Raw genomic sequence first — 15,755 nt, forward strand, 5'->3', positions numbered from 1 at the left:
TTTTGAAATTCCACATTCATTGTTGCCAAAGAGTCAAACATGAAAGAAAAATTCACCAAACGAGCAACAATGTAATGTCTGCCTTTGCTTCCCAAAAACCAATTAATTTGATAAAATTATCGTTTTAATAAATTAATGACCGATATACTTATGTACATATTTGAAAATTTTTCAAAAATTCTCAAGGTATGAAGCTAACCTTACAAGATAGTTTTACTTCATTATAAACATGATTTTTTCAACAAAACAAAAACTGGAATGAAGTGAACAGATGTATCTCTTTTTCAACATCAAATTTCATCATCATTTTGAGCCAACTATGAGCCTTCAGCCAAATTTTGATTTTGTTCGTAAATCTTTGAAATACGAGTAGTTACCATTGGAGCCATAACGATGGCCCAGAAACCGAAAAACCATAGTCTGACTCTCTTAGGCCAAAAATAGTCAAAATAAGGAACGGATCCGTGTCAAAAAAAAAATTATTGACCATTTTTCACTGCTAACTTTTCAATTTCACGAAGTGGAGTTTGAAAGTAATGAGTGGAAAAATGGAAGGAGGGGAGTCACCGCACAATCTCTGAGAAATGTAAGAAAAACAGCAGGGAAATTGGAAAAAAATTAATAGGGAAATTTTATGCCAGGTATTTTTATTTCTCTCCTTGATAATCACAACTAAATGATAAAATTATCACTTAAATCGTTATGTTTTCTATTCCACAGTGATTTGCGATCAAGTGCATCTAAATACCAAAGTTTTCAACCAATAAATTATTTAAACCGAGTATAATAAATTTAATTTATAAAAAAAATGTGGACTATAGTTTGATATTAAGTATAATTTGAAAAACGCAATGAAACAGTTCCTGGGATTTTATGTTTTCGTATTTTTATTTGAACCCTTCTATTCGGTAAGCGAATTTCATCATTTCGTTCATCAAAATTTCAAAATCTTGTCAACTTGAAAGTATTCTTTATACTTCAGGAATTAATCAGAGACCACAATGTAATCACCGATGAAGTATGGGAAGCCTACCATAAGGCTCACGTGTGTCCGGATGTGATGCCTTGGCCTCCACCATGGCTCTGTACGGTAAATAAGAATTTAGTAGTTCACTTAACACACAAAATAACATCATCCAAAGAAATCATTCACGTAGATACATCATTCGATACATTTTTCAGATTCATTTCCCCAATAATCTCACCTTAGACAGATTAGGAATGCGTGTGAATGCTTCGCAAGTTCAACAGAAACCTCGTTTAAAATATAATTCGACAAATAGATTGAGCTGCATGTATATGGCTGCTCTGAGACTGATTCCAACCCAAGAAGATTTCCGCTTCACAGGAGCTATGTCGACCCATGTGACACGATACTTTGTCCAAAGAATGGAATGGCCTCAATGGATCGTCGGTAACATTCCTAATGGCGATGTAGAAAAAGGAGACACTATTTGGGATTATCAGCCGGTTCTCGTGCCACACAATTATCAACGTGAGTAATTTTGATGTTTCCTCCATTCATTTAGTTGAATTCGTACTACCCCCTCCCCAATCGTAGCATCCTCAATTCCCAAGAAACTGGTTCTTGGGCAGTTTTTTTTTTGCGTAGATAATCAAAAAGTGGTACGACGATGTGGGCAACCTAACCCAACCGATTATTAATCAACAGTTTAATTTAATTATTCGCAATATTGCACGTAAAATAATTTTCCAATTATTCTTTCCTGCTTTACAGAAAAACAAGTATACGTCATTTTCATATTTTACCAAAAAGCCAGGATAAATTTTCATAAACTGTGAGTACCATGCACAAAATGTAAATAAACAATCCAACTCGATTTCTCCGGCAGTAATTTAATGATCTGTCTTGTTACAGGATTGGGGATCAAAAATACGAAGAAATTCATAAATTCGCTACATGGTATCTATTAGACTGGCCCGAGTTCGGCAACTTTTTTAAAATTTTTGTAGAAAGGGATGAAGGCGACGACATTAGTGCTTCGCTATGGTAAAATTTACTAGTATCATAATAGTCCATGGATCTCCTGAAATATATTCTTTTTTTATTGACTTGAATGTATTTATTTCCAAAATAATTTTTGAAGTGAATTTAGAAAACATTAAAAAGCATACACTGATTTTGAGCACTTATTGATCGGAATTCCGATCGAAAGAAAATATTAACTAGAAGAATTAATCATAATTTATGAACTTTTTATCGTAAAAATTTATATCAATTTCATCAGTTGAACTTTCAAATAGCAACGTGACGATGTAATTAAAATAAGAAAATGCAAGTATTTAGAGCACTAATCAAGATAAGCAGGAAATATCTGTAAAATGGCATTCTGAATGATGCAATGGATTTTATCTGCATACCTCAAATTCCTGAAACTTTTTTAACCGTTTCGAAAAAGATTACAAAATTTAGGTGGGTAATTTTCCCTTTTTCTTGAGGCAATAGAAATGGCGAAGGCGAATTCTTGAGAGTGCCTCGTGTTTTCAAATATTACCCTGGGTCGATTTCGATTGCATAATTTTGATGATTTATCAAAACTTTGATCATTGATAATGTTGTTGTGAAGCAATTTATTTCAAATGGAAATACAGTTATGCAACAAAGCAATTGTTCTGATTGAAACAACACATTCGTTCGCATTCTTGATGTGGATTATAACCAACCATGTTACAAGTTGTATTCGGAGTAACTTCGTTAATTATCATCACTCAGGTGAGTAAATCCGCACAATAATACCTTATTATGTTGCTATCAAATCATCCATTGAAATACAATCCAAAAAACATACCGAAAAACTTGATTAATAGCGACTTTGGAATTTCGTTTCAGGGTGCAAATGTGACACAAATCAGTGATTTAGAACAAGCTTTTAGAAAGTCACATATCATTCCCAAGCAGTTGACGAAATCACCTAATGAGACATTATGGGTAAGAACTTACATAAAATAAGAAATCGATAAAAAAAGTAAGGTATTTTTAGAGAAAACACTTTTGCCATTGTTCACTTAAGAGAGGAAACCATGGTAAATTCTAAGAGAAAAAAATACAAATTTTGACATAAAATTCAATGCGATTACCATCATATTACCAGAATTACCGCATTATTACCGATATATTACCAAAATTACTGGGTAATTACAGTAATTACCCGACGTGGTTGTGATTCCTAGAGAAAATTGGGTACAGTTAAATGTGAAAATATTAGCTAACTTTTAAAGAGTATTTTTTCATTTTATGTAAGAAGAACCGATGGTAATTACAATGAATAACATCCGTATTTACCGTAATTTCTTGGTAATTACCATAAAGGAAAATAGAGAAAATTTCAGTAAATTTGAGAAAACACAGACACGTGACTATGACTAAAACAAACATTCGTGGTAATTTCAATAATGCAATTTACCAAAAAAATACCAGAAAAGTGGGGTAATTCGTCGGTAAATACAGTAATTTTCATTAAGTAATTAGAATTACCCTTAAACTGATAAAATTTATGATTCGAACTTGGTAAATGAATGATCTGGTGAGATTAAAATAATTTTAGGTAATGATATTGAATTCAGTCACCAACGGTAATTACCAAAAAATTGAGTAATTTACCATTATTATCCTGTAAATTTGGTAATTTAACGGTAATTACAGGTAAATTGAACAAATTATCGATAATTATGATCTAAAAAGTGACATGGAATAATTTCAGATACGATACAAAAGCGACCTACCAATAAAAACTGGACAAACGTACAGCACAGAAAGTATCAAAGGCGTTCCACGCGTTTTATGGCATTGTGACCGTCCTCCAGTATATTATACCCTTGTATGTATCGGTACGTTCTCACGCTCTGTACATAAACTGGCCCCAAAAACCCACAATTCAAAAAAAACGCGGTCTTTCTTTTTCCAGGATTGAACGAATGGCAACTTTACGACAAAAAACCAACATCAACTCCAGCACCGATTCCATCACCTGACCTTATTAAATGGCTCGTGGTCAATATACCTCAAAATGACTACAGGGAAGGGGCAGTTATACACCCTTATAAGCACCCTACTCCTGTATTAGGTTATGGTAAAGTTTCTTTGAATATTGAATCATTCATTAGCCTACAGCTAAGTCATTCTAAACATTTGAACACAAAAAATCTTACAGAGCAGAGGATTTTTAAAAAATGCAGTTAACAAAGTCCTGAATAAATCACTTGAAGTCCACGCCTCTGCACATCCCTCAAAATTGAAGGACGTTTATCTGTGTAAGAATTCATTCTACATGAAAATGATCAAACTTTTTGAGAAACAAACGCAAAAACCTGACTTTTTTCAAAAAAATCCATGTTCTTGAGATTTTTTGGAGTCTAAAAGCACAAAAATTGTCTAAAATGACTGAGCTATTAATGGTTCTACTAATTTAGCTTTAATTCAATTTTCAATTAATCCAGATAAACTGCTGTATTTATTTCTGGTGTACAAACAAGACAAAGGAATAAACGCCTACGATTACCGATTTTTAGAAAACACCAACATGAAACAATTTGGACCGTAAGTTTCGGGCGGGGGAGGGGGAGATTTCAGGGACAATTTATAATACAATAATAATGACGTACGAATTTTCAACAGCGATAAGAAACAAGATTTTCCTCACTTAAGGGAATTAGAAAAATTTTACCAAATTTATAACATAGTAGCTGCCAATTTTTTTTGGTACCGGTTCACCAAAGACGAGTAAGTTGTTATTTTTTCAAAAAATGTCTATTTAGAATTTTTTTTCATTAAAACAATTTTTTTGCAGGATATCAGATTTCTTGGATCCTTACTACTCTTCTTATTAACTGTATCCCTCATCTATCGATTTATTTGCAGTATTTCTTTGTGTATATTAAATTATTAAATGTTGTTTTTCGTATAGATCATCGCTTTTCATTCATGAATATTTCTTGATTTTCTTTTAATTTTTTTCATTCACAAAATTCTTATTTCTCAACGAGTTGCCAATTCAGTGTTACCACACACAAAAAAGGGTAAATTATCAACGTCTGACCGAAATATGTGATTATATTTGCGACCTCTGCAGAATCACATTTAAGATAGCATTCGATTCTGAATTCTGATATCAGCTGTGATCCATAGCATTAGAATTTGCATTGTTTAAAAATGACGTTAATTTCCAAGAAATCTTGATACGTGAACTTTTGAGACATCATGATTAAAATTTTACTATGTTTGACTTTTCTATCAGTCATTGGACTGTCAATGGTGAGTAGACGCAGTTTCTTGTATTTCGTATCATTTTTCTACACATTAAACTTCGGTATGGATTTCAACAGGCTCAAATGCCAAGGAACATACCGAAACCAACGAATCCTTATGGGCCAAAACCAGGTAGACTTCAATGCGGTTTGAAGACCTTTTTCACCTATCACGGTATAGTACCTCAATGTTTCGATCATGTCCCCAACAAGACGTGCAATGCAAGTATACTTCTTCAATCATCAATGACCTCTTTCCACTTCACACGTTAAACATGATGCATTTTTATTCCAAAAATTGTTATCAAAATGCAGGTTACATACATGATGGATGTTAAAATCGATCCTGGTTTCGATTACGACCAGTTCGAGATCCAAGGCGAGCCCATGATCACTTGGGAGGCGGATAACAATACCCATTATTTAATGCTCATGATGGGTAGGTAAATTAAAAGGAAAAAGAAAACCTGCCTGGTGATTATTTAACCAATTTTGAGGTATCCTAAAAGACATGCAAATTTACAGGTTGGACTACTTGGTACACATATATTGTCCCCTCGACACCGAACGATTTGCTATTAAATACCGATGAAAATGAGTGGATCCAGTGGTTAGTTTATGATATACCTGGTATGAAGATACGAAAAGGGAAGACTTTCTATCAATATATGGAATTGCAACAGCCACCACATTATTGTAAGTTCCTATAGAATTTTTTCGCATTCTCTCACCACCTTTTTCTTTTTACGTATTTAATAATAATGCAGCATATTTTCGTTAATTTTTCTCTCCTGAAGGGAAACACACGTACGTCTTTGCCATATTCAAACAACATCAAGGCAAACTGAAAGATTTCATTCCTCCCAGATTACTCAGGTAATGAAAAAATCGACCAGTTCTCGAATAATTCAAAGAATTTGGCTAAAATACGTCGTCAATTTTCAGAATGGGTGATCACGAATTCACCAAAGTGAAAGAGTTCCTCAGAGCAAACAAATTGCGTGATCCGGTTGCTGCGAATATATTCAATTATCGATTCATGCCCGATGAATTCGGTCCGAATATTGGCCCCTCGTCTACATTGGATTCCCAATTTTGGGCCGAAAAACCGACGCCTATTCCATACGAGCATATACAGTTCGATCCATATCGCAAGGATTATTCGGTCGAGACGGTGGAAGTTTAAATTTTCATCAATTATGATAAAATCGAAGCTGTAAAATAGTTAGGTAACTCACTTCTTCTGTGGTTTTTCTTTTCAAAAAAAAAAAAAATGTGATAAAAGCAAATCTGTAAATAAATTGCTTTTTCAACGTTTTTCTTTTTCAACAAAAAAAACATATATGTGAGGATAAGAATACATTTTTTTATTGACAATTTTGGAACCCAATGTTTGTGGGTAGAAATTTCCAATATTCGATAGGTATGTCCTATGTAGTATGTTCAGACTTGTAGATATACCTACTCGATGAATTTCGAGTTGGATATCTCCATAGATAATTGAGCATACGTTATCATCAATGATTTTTGGTACATTTTTACTTCAAGTTTAGTGTCGATTTATTCGGGGAGGTGAAACATATCGGATGTTACTCGTATTTTACAGGTTGATGATCCCACTTACAGTGTGTAGTGTACGATCAAGGGCCACTTTTAAGAATCTATGATTTAGTGATTTGAAAGATTTTTGAAGTAGCTGTGTTTTATTCAATTTACCATTGGTTGTATAAATATCGAAAATATTAATCTGAATTTGCTGTTGAGAAATGAAAATGACTCATTATTTTGATAAACCTATCATACCTACGTATATATACATACAGGAAGAAAGCAATAACTGATTTTTTAGTCGACAATGATAAATTATGAAGGATGTTGATTTCTTCTCGTTAGTTCATTTTATTTAATCGAGGTTCACTTTTGTTTAGTATTTGGTTTATTATAGAGCAGTTCCTTTTTGACATATCAACATAGCAGATCGAAAACGAACAGTCGACAGAAAACGTGAGAAAACTTCATTAAAATTATTCAATAATTATAAAAATTCATATTTAATAAATTATCTGTCCGTATCCTAAGTGAAGAAATGAATTCCATCGTGTACATCTTTTGTTGCTCATTTTCCCTCGTCAATATAATCCATGTAACACCAGGATCACTGGGACCCGTCACATCTCCATTACAAAGAAGTCGTGTTGTAGCCTTCGATATTGATCATACTCTTTGTGAAGGTTATTTAACGGAGGACGAATTGAAAATCGTCAGGAAAAACCACCCGGAATGCCCAATTCTTTTCTGGACGGAATATATTAGTTCCACGTACAATAAAACATATGAGTTCGTATTTTTACCTTACCTGCAAATTTTATTCGATTACTTATTGAAAGAAGACGTTCGAATCGTATTTTTTTCTGCCGGTGACAGGAAAAGAAATCTATGTATTATCGCTGAACTGCTCACATCCTTCTGGGGAGCGGTGAAATTCGAAGCATTGAAATCCAAAGGACAATTCGACATTCTCTCCAAGGAAAATATGCGCGCGGGAAATGAGACTTTCCGTTCGGGTGAAGGAATCTACGTGAAAGACCTGAAAGCAGTTATTCGAGAAGGCGAAACATTGTCGGATGTAATCTTGGTGGAAGATGATCCCACATATGTCGCTTATGATCAAAAACCGTTTTTGAAAATTTATGATTTATTATCGCTTACCCACAAGCTTGAAGTAAACCATACAGAAAAAGCGAAGGATGAACATCCTATCTCGTATTGGGAAAGAAAATCTCCACATTTTGTATTGAATAGTGGTTACTTCATGATCGGCGTATTCAAGACATATTTCGAGAATGAAAAGTATAAAATATTACCTTTTAGAGAAGCCTTAAATGTAATTCTCCCTGAAAAAAATTACGGGGAAGATTTCTTTCAAAAGCATTTGTTCGCCTACGATATGTTTGATTTAGGATTATCAGAAGTGCAGAAACGAGTACCTAATGCCTCGTTTTATGGATTGAGACATCCGTATGTGGGCTCCTATGATAGTCGATTTTGATGACAATGACAAAAATTAGGTGTTTTTAAATCCTGCGCATTAATTATCCATTGGTATCGTTGAAAATGTTTTGTAAGGTAGTAAATTTTATGCTTTCAATAGCTAAATACATATGTAATGTAGTGCTCAATAAATTAGTATTCAAGTATTGCATCAAGTAATTTCCACTAACTAAAAAATTTAAAAAAAAAACTAAATCATTTTATGTATTTGTGGAATATTTCTGAAAGGAGTATGATTTTGAGAGAGATCTATGCAATGCAATGATTAATTTTCAGTAGGTAAATAAGAACCGTAGAATTCCGCAGAGTTTTAAGGCCCCGGAGCTCTCGATGTTTAGAACCCCAGCCTCCATGCTGTATAGTTTGCAATATTTAAACCTAGTTTTTCAATGAAAAGTACAATTCTGTGATTATTAGCTGCGTTCTATACTTAGCAGAATTTGAAAAGCACACCTAAAAGACTCCAGGTTATGAATATTTAATTCAAATTGAAAATAAGTAGGTCTCACATATTTCCACAGATCTTTCAATTTTCATTCAGAGGAACTTGGATCGACCTACTTTATATGTAAGATCCTATCAAAACATTAAAACGCAATTTCCGTGAAAGTACGAAGACCAATGTTGCCAATTTTCATTCCAAAAGAAAAAAAGCTGAAACTAAATCCGAAATCAAATCAGATCAGTCGTAAGCACTCCACGCAATTTTAGAAAAAATTTCTCATCAATTTATTTCTTATCATGTTGTTTGATTTTCAATGCACCAGATATTATCTTTATAGGTCTTCCATCATTGAATTCGAAGTAGAAAACAATGACATCGGTAAAAATTGCATTCTATTCGATCTGCATGATATGTGCAGCTTATGTGGTAAATTGATTGATGAGAAAATTTATTATTAATTTAATGTTTCACAGAAATTACCATATTTGATATATTTCCTTTTAATATATTATTATAGTGTGTCGCACCTCTATGCCCGGAAATTGGGAAACTGCTAAAAGATTCCAAAGTTATTCCCGATTTAATAAACGAAGTACCTGAAGATATAGTAACAGTAAGTTGAAGACAGTTCACTTTTTAGCCCAAATAGATTAATTTCGTATTGTATAATTTGGGCTTTAATTGACCAACGAGAATTTCATTAATAGGTGGTTTGGATGGATAATCAGACTGAAATGGTACCTGGGACTTTATATCACGAGCACCAGGTCGCCTTCGAGCCTGGTTTATTTTACGAGCCCATTAATGGCACATATTACACGTCGATTTTAACAAGTAAGTTGTGCCATAAATTACGTTCGTGTTCAACAGAAAATTTTTTAGATTGGATCAATAATTTCTCTTTCCTTTTGCCTTTTTTACAGCTCCTGATGGTGTAAAATACACCCCACCCTATATTTGGCTAAACGTCAACATACCAGGACTAATGTTACATGAAGGAGATAATTTGACTAATTTCACACCTCCTCCTGCTATATTCAAAGGTAAGATATCTTCCCACGGTAACTCTAAAAATACCAGTTTATAATTTCGTTGGGTCATTTAATAACTTTTTTGTATGTTTTAGATCAACGTTACGTATTTTTAATCTACGAACAACCGAGTCGTATGAAATTCGAAAGATCAGAAGTTTTTCCCAAGTTAGTCAACGAGCCCTCAATCGTTGCTATTTTTCGATTAGCTTTCCTAGTTCTGTTCTAAAGTCGTTCTCTTTTTGTTTATTCTGTTACAGCTACCCTAATTTCAATCTTGCCGAATTCCTCAGTAAGTTTACCTTCAAGAGGCTAATTGGAGCTAATTATTTCAGGCTTCGACATTAAAAAATCCACGATACTTGTAGAGAATAAAACAAACATATTTTGTACTGATTCATATCCAGTGAAAATGATTACTCAACCAGCAAATGCAACTACTTTTTTCAAATATTCCTTTTATAAATTATTTTAGTTTTATATTTTACGTGTCTTCTCAATTTTTACAGACTAATTTCAAGTGAGTTATCAGAATATAATTGTGTTGTTCGAACATACATCAATCATTAAAATTTTTTCCCAAAAACTTTCCTTTTTTTTAAGCTTGCGTTAGAGCTCGAAAACTTACAGATCTCGAAAATAACTTTATCCAAGGAATTATTGAAACGAAACAAAAGGCAACACTGAACAATGATCTGATTCAATTTACATACGTACATATATCTCACTGTAATTTCGGAAATTCAAAAAAAAAATGAAAATAAACAAGTTCATTCTTTTTTAAAAAGCCTGATAAAAATGTAAAAATTCGTCAAAAGTGAGACGAGAGAAAATTATGTAGACATGATCGATGTTGCGAATTTACTAATTTTATTCTCAGAAATCATCATTCTCGTAAGTGAAGCTATCAATTCCCATAAATGTGTTTCATTTTCTCACGTTACCTATATCACAACGTTCATGATTTAGAGCTGCATTAAACAGAATTCAGCCTTTTTGGAAACCATGAATATTACCAGAAGACAAGGACTGGATCTGCCTCGATTGCTTTACACTGCAGAAATAATGCCAGACATTGTTCCCCTTGGCCAGATAGAATTGCTAAATGTAGTTACGAGTATTTTGAATAATCCACCAAATCCTATCAAATTATACTTTAAGAAATTTCTCATTCAAAAGCAGGATGTTGTGTCTTCCTTCACTCATTTTAGGTAACTTTTTACAACGGCCAAGAGCTAGAAATTGGATCCATGTACAGCCATAGAGAGTTAAAAGAGCCTCCTCATGTGTATTGGTCGTACAATTTGAGTTCGATAGATTTTTACACATTGAGTATAGTCAGTGAGTATATTCTGTACTGTTCAAAAAACTCGAACACAAGGACGTAAATAATAAACGAACAAAAACACCTATTTTTTGCCTTTTTTAAACATAGACTTGGATGATTTTATCTCAAAACTCGAAACTAGGCTGCAATGGCATGTCTGGCTAGTTGGAAACATACCAAAAAATCGAATAGAGTTGGGAGACCCTTTGATAGAATTCCAAGCACCAGTTGAAACTAAAGACAAAAGGTTCAGAAGTAATACCAAATGATTTTTTGTAGTCTTGCGTTTTCAATTCAAATTTAATAAGGCACCTGTACTTTCGTATTTTTTCGTTGAAATATTTGTAATATTTTAATGAGCCAAGTGTTATTTTTTTCATGTTTATAGCGCAACATCGAGTTGCCATTTTTGTATGGAGACAGCCTAAGGGTAAGCTGATTAAATACCAGGGTCCAATTTTAACCTCAAGGTGAGGTACCTATTCAGATTTTCCTATATTATGGCCTCGATTCAGGCGTTCAAATTTCATTTTTTTAAAGCCTCGTATTTTTTTTCTGCAGCGATCATCGATGGAATTACACGATTCAGAGCTTTATGAAAAAGTATCGATTGGGAATTCCTTACGCTGCGACGTATTTTATGATGAACGAATAAACACGAATAGAAATGCGTCTTTTTTTTATGAACTTGATTCAAAGAAAGAGAACAACCAAGACTTGTTTTTCAAAAGTGTAAAGAACAAATTCAATAAACTTTTGTCTCGATTTTTTTTTTTTTTGAATGGAGCAGTTTTGATCAGTAATAGGTAAGTATTAAGTAATAACGATGTCAGAAAAAAAAAATCAGAAAATTTTTGAAATTATTCTTGGATTATTTTGGTACTAACACCGACATACGAAAAAGAATGCTTCGAACTTTGAACTGACGCATTTCAGCTCCAAAAACAAATTTTCTAGAGTTTTTTAAAAATCAGACAACTTTTTTTTATTTATTATCATATTTTTTCATTTTTTTTCGCAAAATTTGCAGAACTGGCATTTTTTTCGCTTCATAATATGCAACACTCATCTTCTCATTAGCCAGATTTTATCGTTTACATCGTTTCAAGAATCGACATTCGAATGAACTATTTTTTACATGGTCAATAACTTGATAGGCCAAATACCAAGAAATGTGCGTTTTTTTGTTTTTTGTTTTTTTTTTTTTTGTTGCAAAGTTCATAATTTTTAACGAGAATTGTGGGCTCCCAACACAGCAATCATTTGAACTGGCAAAAATTTTGGGATAAATTAATACTTGATCAAACAATCATCCAAGAATAACGCATCATTCAAAATTCCCGATTCTAAAGACAAAGTGTATTTTTTGCATTTCTGCCATATTTTTAAAATCAAATTTGGACTGAGGATAACAAAAAAAAATTTATTGAATTACATTTCAACATCAAGTTTGGATCTAACATTAAACATCTTCCAGTTAAATCCAAGATCATTTAGCTGAATCCAAGCTTGTAACCTTATAGCTGATAATGCGGTGCGGATACCTACTAAAAATAATCTGCAAATCGGGTACTTCAATTGGTAGCCCGGAGTGGATATCTTGATCCATAAAACGTGGAATTCGGTACCCATTTTTGTACCTCTGATAACCCTAAATCATACATTTCGTATGCAAATGAATTTGTTTCAAAAAAACAATCATCTACTTTTTCAGGTAAAATTTGATTTATGCCTTCTTTCAGCGGTAATTTTTTATACATTTTATTCTCAAAATACTTCTTGAATACTCCAAGTATATAGTAAACACTATTTAAAAAGAAATCTGGAAATTCTGTTGTCCACCAAATTGCGTCAATCTCATCCAGTGCTTTTTTTGTATGGTTCACTTCTTGAATATACCATTGCCAACGACCTAAATCATGGACTTGTAAAAATGGTTTCTGATCATAAGCGACACACCAGGGATCATCATCCACTAAGATTACATCCGACAACGTTTCGCCTTCTCGAATAACTGCTTTTAAATCTTTTACGTAATTTCCTTCATCCGAATTGAAAGACACATTTTCCGCGCGCATATTTTCCTTGGAGAGAATGTCGAATTGTCCTTTGGCTTTCAGTGCTTCAAATTTCACCACACCCCAGAAGGATGTGAGCAGTTGAGCGATAACGGGTAGATTTCGTTTTTTGTCAGCACTAGAGAAAAATACGATTCGAACGTCTTCCTTCAATAAGTAATCGAATACAATTTGCAGGTAAGGTAAAAATATATGCGGATGCGTGGAATAAGACGTACGAGTCCACAAAATTATTGGACATTCTGGATGGTTTCTTCTGACAATGTCCAAATCGTTGAAATCGTACCGTAAAAAAATCATACGCGTGCAAAGAGTATCATCGATATCGAAGACAGCAACACGACTTCTACTTGATGGAGATGCGACGACTCCCAGTGGTCCTGGTGTTACAAGGATTATATTGAAGAAAAATAAGCAACAAAAGATGTACACGATAGAATTCATTTCTTCACTAGGGATATATGTGTACGGATAGATAACTTATTAGGTATTAAGTATGAATTTTTATGATTATTGAATAATTTCAATGAAAATTGCTCACGTTTTCTGTCAACTGCTCATGATGTCGAGTTGCTACGTTAATGTGTCAAAAAGGAACTGGAACCATTAACCGAACGATATACAAAAATGAACCTTAATTATACCTACCTATACAAAATGAATAAACGAGAAGAAATCAACAGCCATTATAGTTCATTCCCATGCATTATTTCATTCATTTTAATTTCCCTTTATCGACTAATTGATTTCTTCCTGTATGTATGTACGATGCATGATAGGTTTATCAAAATAATGAGTTATTTCTCAACCGGAAATTCAACTTCCAAAAATTTTCTTTGTAAGCCAAAGATATGATACCTACTTAACAACTTATTACTTATGAAAAACCATGAGAAAATTTTTAAACTCATTTGAGCATATACTGGCACATTTACATTACAAGAAAGTGATTTTTTGAACTTTGAAATTGACGCATTCAAGTTGCAAAAACAAATTTATAGGTTTATCGATCACGAGAAAATAATTGGAGAGGGAGAAGAGTACCGCGAAGATCACCTGATATTCCCCAATGATTACCAGTAATTTACCAAAGATACCAATACCAATTCTACACAAGAGTAAGTAGGTATGTATTTTACCATCTGTGACGCCTCAAATTCTCTAAAACAACAATTTCTAATCACAATCGACTTTCGTTCAACTTGATAGCCCCTGCTTGAGATTTTTGATACCTAGGTACCGTAAATGTCGTAGAATGCATTCCAAATATTACAAATATTTGTTCTACTCGATATTATGTTTCGTAAGTACCAACGAAAAACGTATCAGTCAACAATTAAATCGTATTCAAAGCCCGATCAATAATAAACTCGACACATTTTCCGCAGCATTTTTCCGAAATGGTCGGTGGAACTCAAGATGACGCTTTGGATAACATCACTGAAGTGTTTCATCGTTTCGAGCTGGTACCTGGTGTAGTTTCTGCACCTCCAAACGAATTTGTCAACGTAAATTGCACGTTTCTATAAAACTCATGTACCACAAAGTTAGGGACTTTCCACAAAGGAGTAAATTTTTCCAATATTTTTCCAAACACAGATCTCGTACGAAAAAATGAACTGTACTATCGAAACTACAGACAACGCATTCAGAGACGAAGTTGAGACTGCGCCTAAAGTCTGGTGGAATTGTAACGAGTCTCTATACTACACTTTGAGCGTTCTAGGTGCGTATGTCTTCTGTCTGATTGCCTATGAATCGTTTGATAATATTTATCTTAAAGTTTGATACACGTACACAGACATGAACAACAACAGAGAAACCATAAAACCCAGATTCCATCAGAATGTGACTTGGTGGCGAGAACGTCAATGGCACATATGGCTCGTAGTCAACATACCAGGATGTGATATTAACAGAGGAGAAACAAAATTTGAATACGCCTTGGGCTTGGAACAAAATACACGTGAGCTATCCTCCATTAAAAATAGGCAATTCTAATACTGTCAAATTACTGGTAGATTTTGTATAGATACTCGTAACTGTACCGGCAAAATTTCTGATACCTCTGAAAAAAAAATAATTAATTATTATGGATTATAGTGGACATGCATATTTTGATATTTCTCGTCTATCAGCAACCGGATGTCACACCAATGAAGTTCAATGTAGCACATCGTGATATTTAGTACGATGATAATCCGAACTATCCTACATTCAGGTAGATACAATCCTGATGATATTTTTTTCATTTTTTATTTCAGTGATGATCGTTCGGGCTTTGAAATAGAAAAATTTGCCAATCAAAGTAATTTTGGACCACCAATGGCTGGGAATTTCTTGTATTTTGCATGACAGACATCTAGTCTCGAATTTTACTCATTTGCTGATTTCATTTTTGAGAATATTTTTCAATTTTTTCAATAAATATTTTTATAGGTATAATTTTTGTGCTCGTGAATGTTCAAAGCTGGCCAGAAAAGGGGAATTGAAATGGTTGGAACAGTGGAACGGGACGTCTTGATCTTCTGACATACAAATTGTTGAAAAGAGCATTT

General features: G+C 33.5%; 7 protein-coding genes across 10 annotated transcripts; all 7 read left to right on the forward strand.

Moving 5' to 3' along the window:
* Positions 1 to 666: 666 nt before the first annotated feature.
* Positions 667 to 2,073, forward strand: LOC135843640 (phosphatidylethanolamine-binding protein homolog F40A3.3-like). The gene is made up of 5 exons (XM_065361590.1): positions 667 to 908; positions 983 to 1,090; positions 1,183 to 1,495; positions 1,739 to 1,799; positions 1,880 to 2,073. The coding sequence occupies exons 1-5, from the start codon at positions 852 to 854 to the stop codon at positions 2,013 to 2,015; spliced, it is 675 nt and encodes a 224-aa protein (XP_065217662.1). The 5' UTR covers positions 667 to 851; the 3' UTR covers positions 2,016 to 2,073.
* Positions 2,074 to 2,477: 404 nt separating this feature from the next.
* Positions 2,478 to 4,922, forward strand: LOC135843527 (putative odorant-binding protein A5). The gene is made up of 7 exons (XM_065361460.1): positions 2,478 to 2,734; positions 2,852 to 2,950; positions 3,723 to 3,849; positions 3,927 to 4,091; positions 4,459 to 4,558; positions 4,637 to 4,741; positions 4,809 to 4,922. Exons 1-7 carry the CDS (start codon positions 2,687 to 2,689, stop codon positions 4,846 to 4,848), a joined length of 684 nt encoding a protein of 227 aa, XP_065217532.1. The 5' UTR covers positions 2,478 to 2,686; the 3' UTR covers positions 4,849 to 4,922.
* Positions 4,923 to 5,086: 164 nt separating this feature from the next.
* LOC135843525 (putative odorant-binding protein A5) lies at positions 5,087 to 6,582 on the forward strand. Its single transcript, XM_065361459.1, has 6 exons — positions 5,087 to 5,272; positions 5,344 to 5,487; positions 5,581 to 5,704; positions 5,791 to 5,961; positions 6,063 to 6,141; positions 6,211 to 6,582. The coding sequence occupies exons 1-6, from the start codon at positions 5,219 to 5,221 to the stop codon at positions 6,449 to 6,451; spliced, it is 813 nt and encodes a 270-aa protein (XP_065217531.1). The 5' UTR covers positions 5,087 to 5,218; the 3' UTR covers positions 6,452 to 6,582.
* Positions 6,583 to 7,351: 769 nt separating this feature from the next.
* LOC135843524 (uncharacterized) lies at positions 7,352 to 8,482 on the forward strand. Its single transcript, XM_065361458.1, has 2 exons — positions 7,352 to 7,602; positions 7,690 to 8,482. The coding sequence occupies exons 1-2, from the start codon at positions 7,352 to 7,354 to the stop codon at positions 8,312 to 8,314; spliced, it is 876 nt and encodes a 291-aa protein (XP_065217530.1). The 3' UTR covers positions 8,315 to 8,482.
* A 544-nt stretch (positions 8,483 to 9,026) lies between these two features.
* On the forward strand, positions 9,027 to 10,349 carry LOC135843454 (protein D2-like). Its single transcript, XM_065361353.1, has 6 exons — positions 9,027 to 9,187; positions 9,279 to 9,374; positions 9,469 to 9,595; positions 9,685 to 9,804; positions 9,888 to 9,960; positions 10,053 to 10,349. Exons 1-6 carry the CDS (start codon positions 9,131 to 9,133, stop codon positions 10,138 to 10,140), a joined length of 561 nt encoding a protein of 186 aa, XP_065217425.1. The 5' UTR covers positions 9,027 to 9,130; the 3' UTR covers positions 10,141 to 10,349.
* Positions 10,350 to 10,494: 145 nt separating this feature from the next.
* Positions 10,495 to 11,885, forward strand: LOC135843451 (phosphatidylethanolamine-binding protein 2-like). Of its 2 annotated transcripts, none has more exons than XM_065361347.1 (6): positions 10,495 to 10,686; positions 10,762 to 10,899; positions 11,004 to 11,133; positions 11,228 to 11,374; positions 11,508 to 11,589; positions 11,660 to 11,885. In XM_065361347.1, the coding sequence occupies exons 1-6, from the start codon at positions 10,636 to 10,638 to the stop codon at positions 11,772 to 11,774; spliced, it is 663 nt and encodes a 220-aa protein (XP_065217419.1). In that variant the 5' UTR covers positions 10,495 to 10,635; the 3' UTR covers positions 11,775 to 11,885. The 2 variants fall into 2 exon arrangements, with proteins under 2 accessions (XP_065217419.1, XP_065217420.1); XM_065361348.1 differs by having other exon boundaries at positions 10,496 to 10,686; positions 11,681 to 11,885.
* Positions 11,886 to 14,208: 2,323 nt separating this feature from the next.
* Positions 14,209 to 15,642, forward strand: LOC135843453 (protein D1-like). 3 transcript variants are annotated; one of them, XM_065361350.1, is made up of 7 exons: positions 14,209 to 14,323; positions 14,407 to 14,500; positions 14,586 to 14,705; positions 14,797 to 14,923; positions 14,999 to 15,163; positions 15,301 to 15,385; positions 15,462 to 15,642. In XM_065361350.1, the coding sequence occupies exons 2-7, from the start codon at positions 14,453 to 14,455 to the stop codon at positions 15,550 to 15,552; spliced, it is 636 nt and encodes a 211-aa protein (XP_065217422.1). In that variant the 5' UTR covers positions 14,209 to 14,323; positions 14,407 to 14,452; the 3' UTR covers positions 15,553 to 15,642. The 3 variants fall into 3 exon arrangements, 2 of the variants coding, with proteins under 2 accessions (XP_065217422.1, XP_065217421.1); XR_010558320.1 differs by lacking the exon at positions 14,209 to 14,323 and having other exon boundaries at positions 14,336 to 14,500; positions 15,230 to 15,385; XM_065361349.1 differs by lacking the exon at positions 14,209 to 14,323 and having other exon boundaries at positions 14,336 to 14,500.
* The last annotated feature ends 113 nt before the right edge of the window (positions 15,643 to 15,755 follow it).

This window comes from Planococcus citri, chromosome 4 (assembly GCF_950023065.1).
Source record: "Planococcus citri chromosome 4, ihPlaCitr1.1, whole genome shotgun sequence".
Classification (NCBI taxonomy): Eukaryota; Metazoa; Arthropoda; class Insecta; order Hemiptera; family Pseudococcidae; genus Planococcus; species Planococcus citri.